The sequence below is a fragment of the Giraffa tippelskirchi genome, chromosome 7 (assembly GCF_054371585.1).
Source record: "Giraffa tippelskirchi isolate mGirTip1 chromosome 7, T2T-mGirTip1v1.2.pri, whole genome shotgun sequence".
Classification (NCBI taxonomy): Eukaryota; Metazoa; Chordata; class Mammalia; order Artiodactyla; family Giraffidae; genus Giraffa; species Giraffa tippelskirchi.
In genome coordinates this window covers 4516570-4526553 of record NC_137281.1, presented here as the reverse complement: position 1 = coordinate 4526553, position 9984 = coordinate 4516570, and the positions used below count along the sequence as shown (strand labels likewise).

The following is a 9984-nucleotide window of genomic DNA, read 5'->3' as shown; positions in this document are numbered from 1 at the left end:
TCATGCGAGTCAGATGCCCCAAAGCAAAGGCCTGGGGTGTGGACTTGGATCCTCCCCGACCCCCATTGCTCTCCCCGACGCCACCATCACACCAGCTCTCCCTGATCCCCGTGTGGCTCATCACAGCTGGAGAAAAACACACCGCCGAGCGGTCTGACCGGTCTCACTTCAGATCCCTGGCTCTGCTCCCTCACATTCCCTGTGTGTCTGCTCCATACCTTTCCTGTGGAGCTCCTCAAAAGTCCACCTCAGCCTCTCCCATCTTTTTTCCTCAAAGACCCTGTTTCTTTTCCATTGAGCTCCTGGAGCAAAGGACGAGGTCTCCTCTAACTGCCACAACCATCGGCTCAGGGCCTGTGTTCGCTCCTCAGTATTGACTGTGAATAACCTGAACCTACCTCTGGCTGCTGGTGACCCTGAAATTGTGCCTTTATGCCAACTCCACTCTGTGTCAGGACGGCATGGCATTCTTCCTCCTCTGCTACACACACACCCCTATAAACCTTTTTATGCACTCTACCATCTTTAAAAGGCTTCCCTGGTGGCTAGGACGGTAAAAAAATTGGCCTGCAATGAGGCAGACCTGGATTCAATCCCTGGGTTGGGAAGATCCCCTAGAGGAGGGTATGGCAACCCACTCCAGTATTCTTGCCTGGGGAATCCAAAAGAGCCTGGCGGCCTGCAGTCCACGGGGCTGCAAACAGTTGGACACAACTGAGAGACTGAGCACAACCACAAAGGTATACATTTTTGACAAAGTTGATCATAGGCGTTTTATTTATAAGGTTTCTCTTTAGTAAGAATTTTGTTACATTCCAGAAGGCTTAAACTTTTGGTAACCTTTGCCAAAATCTTATTCACGTGGTTTCTCTCAAAGATGTACATTCTGCCACCAAATGAATGTTAGGCACAGTTACAGGCTTTGCCACATACATATGTTTTAAATGATTTCTCTCCTTGAGAGAGTCTCTGACTTTAAGGTCTGACTACCTACATACACTTTATCTCAATCATTGTATTTGTAAGATTTCTATTATGAATTCTTCAATGATGCCCAAAGCTTCAGCTTTTAATAAAAGCATTACCACGTCGATTAGGTTTATGTTGCTTTTCAGTATGTATTTTCTGATGCCTAACCAGGTTTGTAAACTGAGTAAAAGCTCTGCCACACTCATGACATTTGTAAGGTTTCTCGCCAGTATGAATGATCTTATGTCGATTGAGATGTGAACCATCTATAAAGGCTTTACCACACTCGTTACATTGATAAGACTTTTCTCCGATATGAGTTCTCTTGTGACGCCAAAGTTGTGAATTTTGGGTAAAAGCCTTATCACATTTATTACATTTATAAGGTCTTTCTCCTGTATGAATTCTTTGATGTGCCACGAGGCTTGAATGCTGGATAAAAGCCTTGCCACATAAACTGCATTTGAGTTCTCCAGTGAGAGTTTTCTCATGACTGCAAAGTTGTGAATGTGGGACCAATGCCTTACAGCACACATCATATTTGTAAGGTTTCTCTCCAGTATGAGTTCTCTCAAGATCCCAAAGCTGCGAATGTTGGATCAAAGGCTTAACACACACATTGCACTTACCCAGTTTCTTTCCAGTGTGCCTTCTCTGATGCCTACTAAGACTTGAAACTTGGGTAAAAGCTTTGCCACACTCATCACATTTGTAAGGTTTCTCTCCAGTGTGGATGGTCTTATGCTGAGTAAGATTTGAATGTTTCGTAAAGGCTTTGCCACACTCAGTACACATATAAGGTTTCTCCCCAGTATGGATTCTCATATGCTGAGTAAGGATTGACCGCACGGGAAAGGCTTTGCCACATTCATTACATTGGTAAGGTTTCTCACCAGTATGGATTTTCTCATGAATCCAAAGGAGTGAACGCTGAATAAATGACTTACCACATTCTTTACACTTATAAGGTTTCTCCCCAGTATGCAGCCTCTGATGACTTGCAAGGATTGAATTTCGACTGAAGACCTTGCCACAAACATCACATTTGTATGGTTTCTCTCCTGTATGGATTATCTGATGGTTCCTTAGGGCTGAGTGCACACTAAATGCTTTGCCACACTCATTACATCTATAAGGTTTCTCTCCAGTATGGACTACCTTATGTTGAGTAAGATTTGAATGCTTCCTAAAGGCCTTCCCACACTCATTACATCTGTAAGGCTTCTCTCCTGTATGGATTCTCTTATGCTGAGTAAGGCTGGAGCGCTTCCCAAAGGCTTTGCCACATTCATTACATTTGTAAGATTTCTCTCCAAAGTGCACTGTCTGATGACTTACAAGGACTGACTCTCGACTGAAGACCTTGCCACAGACATCACATTCATAGGCTTTCTTTCTTGTATGGATCATCTGATGTCTAGTGAGGTTTGAGCACTGATTAAAGGTTTTGCCACACTCTTTACATTTGTAAGGTTTCTCTCCTGTATGAATTCTCTGATGACACGCGAGGTGTGAATTCCGACTAAATACCTTACCACATACATCACAATTATAAGGTTTCTCTCCTGTATGGATTAACTGATGTCTGCTGAGGTTTGAGCTGTAAGGAAAGGTTTTGTCACACTCATTACATTTATAAGGTTTTTCCTTGTATGCTTTCTGGTCTTGTGTCAGTACTGAAGGATGAATAAAATCATTCCCATATGGATTAAAAATGTTGGTTTGGACAACTGGAGAAATTGTCTGAAATGGTAAAAATGAGGTGCTACTGTTGCTACTCTTGTCAGCTTGATTAAATTCATTAATTTTCTCTTCACTTTTAAATATACACCATTCATCCTGAAAGCTTAATGCAAGCTTATTTTCAGTAGGTTTGTTTCCTGGATCCTTTCTACCATGTTGATTTTTTCCATCAGTGAGGTTTTCATTATTGTTTACAGGCATTCCTTTGTCATTTCCTTCATCATCTGTCCAGTGACACTCACAGACATGCATGTTTTCCTGGATTTCCGTGAAGTACAAATCTCTGATTTCATGACTTTCGTATCTTCCCAACATCACTCTCTGGGATACTCCTGTATCACTGTTTGCTTTTGGTTTTAATTTCTTGATCACATGTATACGAGGGACAGCTACAAGATATAAAGAACCATAGGTATCCTATTAATTACAGATGGTAAATAAATGTTTTATGTTGAAAATGTGATATTACACCAAAGGCATTACCAATCCTGGACAGTTATAAAACTTCCCAACCATGACTTTCAAGTTTTCAGACACAACTAAAGAAATAGGATCTTTTATTAAAGAAAGAATAACTACATGTAATTCAAGTTAATTTTAGGGTAGCCTAGTCACTCAATGACAAAATCACTCCCATTGTGCAAACTTACGTTAGCTCTCAAAGAAAGGGTATTTTGCACTATGACCTCAAAGATCACATACCTTTTGGCAGTAAACATATTGCTGTCTCATAACTGAGGAGAAAAAACTATTATACATATTTTACGCATAATTACCATACATAAATAAGTACTAAAGAACAGTCAATGTATTGTAATGCTAAATAATCCAAAACAAGCTTATCTAATAAATAATCTAAATAACTTGTAGTTTAGAATTGCAAAACCATTGTAGAACTAAGAAAATAAAACAATTTATAAGAAAACAAAATATTTATCTTGATACACATTATATATCCACATGTAGCCACTGAGAGTAAGCATCTGACAACATTAAGGGGGTGTATGTGTCAGATGTACTGCATGATGCATGCTGAAAGACCATCTGTAAACCACAATATAAACTGGAAAGTATTCTAGTAAACCACGATAAAGTCAGCATAGATAATAAGTCACCATACTATAGAAAATTGTTACTCTGTGGAACTCTAGACATTCCCACCTAAAAACAAAGAAAGGACTTATATTCTGGAAGGCTCACACAGCATGAGAGCTGGGACTTATGAGGAAATCACTGACTTACGAACTATCATGTCAGGAAAATACATAACATTATCAAAAAGAACTGGAAAAAGAAGTCAGAAGTCACAGTTATGATTTCATGACTGCAGCTATACCACAGTCAACTAATAGAGAAATCCCTTGTCTATGCACTGCCCTTTAGTTATCCTGTTCGCTGGCCCCAAGTCGTATGTGATACATGGTATGTGCTTTGAGAATTTATTAACAAAGGTCAGAGACAACACTGTTGAGAACATACACAGGAGCTTCCCTGGTGGTCCAGTGGTTAAGAATCCACCTGCAATACAAGGGACACCAGTTTGATCCCTGGGAAGACCCTCCACGCCCTGGAGCAACTAAGCCCATGCACAAATACTGAGCCCTAGCTCTGGAGCCCAGAAGCTGCAACTGCTGAAGCCCAAGCACCCTACAACCACTAGGTTAAAAATAAGGACAGCAGACTCACAGGATTTATGTACCTGACACCAATGTACACAGCAAGTGAGAGAGAGACGATCTGAACCTGTACCTACAGAATCAGAAAACACGTTCTTGAGCACAACTGGCTATTCAGGCAGTACACACTATAAAACACTACAATGAATACCAGGAGCTGAGAAAGAAATAATTCATGGGAGATAATAAGAGCTCTAACAGTGAGGCTTGGCTCTCCCTCCTGGAATTGCCTTTTGAGTCACCAGCCCTGCACGTACTGATTTAGGTTCTGTGAGGAGAAAGCTACTCAGTGGATGAACATGTGTGCCTGTGTGCTCAGTCATGTCCACTGGTCACTCTCTGTGACCCCCACAGACTGTAGCCCGCCAGTCTGCTCTGTCCATGGGACTTCCCGGAAAAAAAATAATGGAGTGGGTTACCATTTTCCTTTTCCAGGGGATCTTCCCAACCCAGGGATTGAACCCACATGTCTCCTGCTTTGGCAGGTGGATTTTTTTTTTATCACTGTGCCACCTGGGCTTCCAGAGAATTGCACAAAGGTGATCAGAATACTGACCTTGGAAGAAAAGAACTGGAAGGCTCTGAGACTGAACTCAAAGCCTCCCAATACCCGGAGCTGCCCTCAGGAGGAAATGCAGAGCAAAACCACAGTGACATACCACCTCACACCTAGTAGAACGGCCATCATGAAAAAGTCAAGAGAGAGAAAGTGGAGGTGAAGATATGGAGAAAAGGCAACCCAGTGCAATGCTGGTGGAAATGTAAATTGGTACAGCCACCATGGAAAAAGAGTATGCAGAATTCCTCAAAATATTCACAAAAGAAGGACTACCGTAAGATACAGCAGTCTCACTTCTGGGTAGTCACTGAAAGGAAATGAAAGCACTCTCTCAGAGAGATATTTGCACTGTTCTGTTGTTGCAGCATTATCTACAATAGCCAAGACATGAAAAAAAAGCTAAGTGTCCACCAGTGTGTAAATAAATTTTAAAATGTTACACATACAATGGAATGTTATTCAGCAAAAAAAAAAAAAAAAAAAGTAAATCGTGCTATCTGTACCAATACAGACCTTCAGGGCATTATGCTAAGTGAAATAAGTCAGGAGAGAAATACAAATACAGTTATGACCTCACTTATCTCACATATATATGGAATCTTAAAAACAAAAGCCAAATGATTAGAAAAACAGAGTATAAGAGCAGTGGCAGGGGCAGGGGATCGACCGTTTCAGTTACAAGGTGAATACGCTCAGGAGATCTAATATACAGCATGGTGACTACTGTTTACAATACTGTCTTATATATTCAAACTTGATTAGACAGTAGATGTTAAGTGTTCTCACCACACACACACACACACACACACACACACAAACTGTAATTATGTGAACTGATGGATGTGTTAAGTGTGCTCTGGTAATTATTTAGTAATATATGTATATCACATCATCACTCTGTACACTTTACATTTATACCATGTTATGTGGATTGAAGTGCAGTGAAAGTCGCTCAGTTGTGTCCGACTCTTTGCGACCCCATGGACTATACAGTCCATGGAATTCTCCAGGCCAGAATACTGGAGTGGGTAGCCTTTCCCTTCTCCAGGGGATCTTCCCAACCCAGGGATTGAACCCAGGTCTCCCCCATTACAAGCGGACTGTTTACCAGCTGAGCCACAGGGAAGCCCAAGAATACTGGAGTGGGTAGCCTATCTGTTCTCCAGCGGATCTTTCCAACCCAGGAATCGAACTGGGGTCTCCTGCATTGCGGTGGATTCTTAACCAACTGAGCTATCAGAACTCATGCTATGGTCTGTGTCCACATAACACATATGTTATGTGGATTATATGTCAATAAATCTGGGAAATAATAGCAAACGAAGCAACAGACAAACAATTAATCTCAAAAATATACAAGCAACTTCTGCAGCTGAATTCCAGAAAAATAAACGACCCAATCAAAAAATGGGCCAAAGAACTAAACAGACATTTCTCCAAAGAAGACATACAGATGGCTAACAAACACATGAAAAGATGCTCAACATCACTCATTATTAGAGAAATGCAAATCAAAACCACAATGAGGTATCATTTCACACCAGTCAGAATGGCTGCTATCCAAAAGTCTACAAGCAATAAATGCTGGAGAGGGTGTGGAGAAAAGGGAACCCTCTTACACTGTTGGTGGGAATGCAAACTAGTACAGCCACTATGGAGAACAGTGTGGAGATTCCTTAAAAAACTGGGAATAGAACTGCCATATGATCCAGCAATCCCACTGCTGGGCATACACACCGAAGAAACCAGAATTGAAAGAGACGCGTGTACCCCAATGTTCATCGCAGCACTGTTTACAATAGCCAGGACATGGAAGCAACCTAGATGTCCATCAGCAGACGAATGGATAAGGAAGCTGTGGTACATATACACAATGGAATATTACTCAGCCATTAAAAAAATACATTTGAATCGGTTCTACTGAGATGGATGAAACTGGAGCCCATTATACAGAGTGAAGTAAGCCAGAAAGAAAAACACCAATACAGTATACTAATGCATATATATGGAATTTGAAAGATGGTAACGATAACCCTATATGCGAGACAGAATAAGAGACACAGAGGCATAGAACAATTTTATGGACTCTGAGGGAGAAGGTGAGGGTGGGACGTTCTGGGAGAATAGCATTGAAACATGTATATTATCATATGTGAAACAGAACACCATTCCATGTTCGATGCATGAGACAAAGGCTCAGGGCCGGGGCAATGGGATGACCCAGAGGGACGGGATGGGGAGGGAGGTGGGAGGGGGGGTCCAGGAAGGGGAACACATGTAAACCCATGGCTGATTCATGTCAATGTATGGCAAAAACTATTACAATATTGTAAAGTAATTAGCCCCCAACTAAAATAAATAAATTTATTTAAAAAAAAAAAAAAAATCTGGGAAAAAAGAAAATACAGAGGAGTGCACAAAAGAGATCCTGGTTGACCATGTGAATGAGAATTAAAAAAAAAAAAGAGAGAGAGAAAGGAAGAAAATATTGGGAAAAAGGATCTCAGAAGAACAAAATAGAGCCAAAGCTAGAGAAGGAAGGAAGAAAAAGATTAAAGGGATTAGAGAATAAAAAAACTACAACCACAAAACTCAAAGTCGGTTCTTTGAAAAGAAAGACAAAATTCACACTCAGCAAGATTAAGAAAAAAATCAGAAGACTCAAATAGCTAAAGTCGGAAATGAAAGCGGGAACATTACAACTGATCACAACTGATTCTACAGAAATCAAAATGATTATAAGAGAATACTATGAGCAATCCTGGGCTTCCAAGGTGGCACTAGTGGTATAAGAACCCGCCTGCCAATGCGTCTGATGGAATCAAGAAAGGGAGACCGACGGAAAAAGACCATCCTGTTCTCCTCAAAGTCAAGGAAGCAAAGAATTCTCAGGAGCCAGATGATGGAGAGTAGATGGTGATGAACACTTTGCCTTTGTCTGTGTGGGAGTTGTTGTAGCACCACTGGAGTGTGAAAAGATAAATGTTACATATTGCAGGGCAGAACAATAAGTCCGGGAGGAGAAAAATTTTCTCTGAAAATTCACAAGAAATAAACTTCTGTTTTCCCATAGAAATCTCCCACTTGGGGAGTTTCCCAAACACTATTAATGGTGCAGTTTCCTCACTGCCCTTCTGAGCTCTGACCTGTGTTGGCACCTTTGATACATTCCCATTTGTTTAAATTTTTTTTTTCTATCTTCACTTCATTCTCCAGAATTCAGAGTTCTTTCCCTTGCTCTAAGATGGAGATAATTTTCAGAAACAGAAACTCGTACTTATAAAAAGAAAAGGACAGCCTTCCCTGGGTGGTGCAGTGTATAAGAATCTGCCTGCAGACGCAGGGGACACAGGTTCAATCCCTGGTCCAGGAAGATCCTACATTCCTTGGAACAACTGAGCCCATGCGCCACAACTATCAAACCAGAAATCTAGAGCCCATGAGCCGCCACTACTGAAGCCCACATGCCCTAGAGCCCGTGCTTTGCAATGAGAGAAGCCATTTCTTTCTGAGGATGTGCTGGTCCCCAGTCTGCCCAGGCCTGGCCAGGCCCGTGGGGATGGCGCCGGGAGCTTGGCAAAGCCAAACTGCCAAGACTCAAAGCGGCCTCCTTCCCACCTGGGAGGCTGGGTGTCCTCACGCCTCTGCCTTCTCTGCCGCAGTGGGCAGTGCCTTGAGCCCACGGCCCCCGAGAGAGAGCTCTCAGCAGACAAAGCCAATGGCCGAGCCTTACCTGTCCCCCTGGCCTGCCGGCCTGGAGTCGTGTGCATGGCCTGTCAGTATTTATTGCCTCCGTATATGCCGTCCTCTGGGCCCGCTGGCCTGCCGCTTCTGCCCCCAGGCTTGGTGCCACCATCCCCAGCGGGCCCTCCCTGGACCAGCCAGGACAACCGTGGGACCAAGCTTGCACAGCTGGAGCCGTCCCCTCTGCGCGCACCCCACCCAACCCGACTTGGTCGGTCAACCCCGCGCCTAGAATGCACAGGGTCCTGTCCCTGTTGCTGCTTTTCTGACCGGGAAATAAACTTCCCCTTAAGGGGGAAAAAGAGAGAGAGAGAGAGAAGCCACTTCAATGAGAAACCTGCACAGCACAACGAGGAGTAGCCCCTGCTCGCGGCAACCAGAGAAAAGCCCGGGTAAAGCAGTGAAGGCCTAGTGCAGCCGAAAGTAGATAAATAATTTAGAAGAAAAGAACAGAACTCCCAGCTCCTCGCTCAGCTGAGGAGTGAGGACATTACAAGGGCAGGGGGGAGGGTGGTTCTGGGAAAATACTTCACAAGCGCATCCACTGCCTCCTTCTGAATGCAGAGGGAACAGCGTAATATGCAGGTCTACAGCTCTCTTCCTAGAACTACTGAATCAAAAGCAGAGGGGGAGAAAACAAGGAATTCAGTATTTTACAAGTTTGCTGTTGGACTTTGTAAATACTTAAGCTCTGGAACAACTCCTAGTGTATCATGAAATGTGAAGATTTCTGAAGAAAAGGTTAGTTTAAACTGATGTCAATCATGAAGCTTTGCATGTCTGAGTCAACAAGGCTTTGAGCTCAGTCAAGCAAAACAGGGGCTCCTAAGAGGCAGAGAGGGAAAACGTAGGGATACCCCAGGGCAGATCCCAACTTCTAGAGGAAAGTGATCCTCACCCACAGAGAGCAGGTTCCGGTAGGTCTCCACCATCACATCCCTGTAAAAGGCCCTCTGAGCAGGGTCAAGGCATTCCCACTCCTCAGGAGTGAATTCGATGGCCACATCCTTGAAGGTCAAATGTCCCTGAAATGAAAAATGTATCTCACTGAAGGACTACGAGGAGAGTTCTTATCTTCACACAAAATGAGAAGAAGAGAGAGGATCAATTGGGTTGGAGAATGTGTTTTGACAGATTCCAGGAAACGCATTTTGAGCAACCTATGTGCCTTGAATTTTAATTTCTTTGCTTCCGTAAGAGAATATGATATCCTTCAAATCAGTGTGGATGACTGATTTCTGTGGATGATACATGAAACATACAAGCAAAAATGCAACACAGGTTGGCTACACA

The 9984-nt window shown here is 42.8% G+C and overlaps 1 protein-coding gene across 16 annotated transcripts in view; it reads right to left on the bottom strand.

Annotated features, from left to right (window-relative positions):
- Positions 1–747: 747 nt before the first annotated feature.
- The window catches only part of LOC145515098 (uncharacterized), a 28854-nt gene continuing 19617 nt past the window's right edge, over positions 748–9984 (bottom strand). For 10 of the 16 annotated variants that reach the window (XM_081514660.1, XM_081514652.1, XM_081514657.1 and 7 more), the window contains 2 exons: positions 9590–9716; positions 748–3101 (listed from right to left, as the gene is read on the bottom strand). In XM_081514660.1, coding sequence (XP_081370786.1) covers positions 1063–3101; positions 9590–9716 — 2166 coding nt within the window. In that variant the 3' untranslated portion in view covers positions 748–1062. The remainder of the gene's footprint in view (positions 3102–9589; positions 9717–9984) is intronic. The other 6 variants (XM_081514667.1, XM_081514666.1, XM_081514665.1 and 3 more) reach the window with 2 other exon arrangements.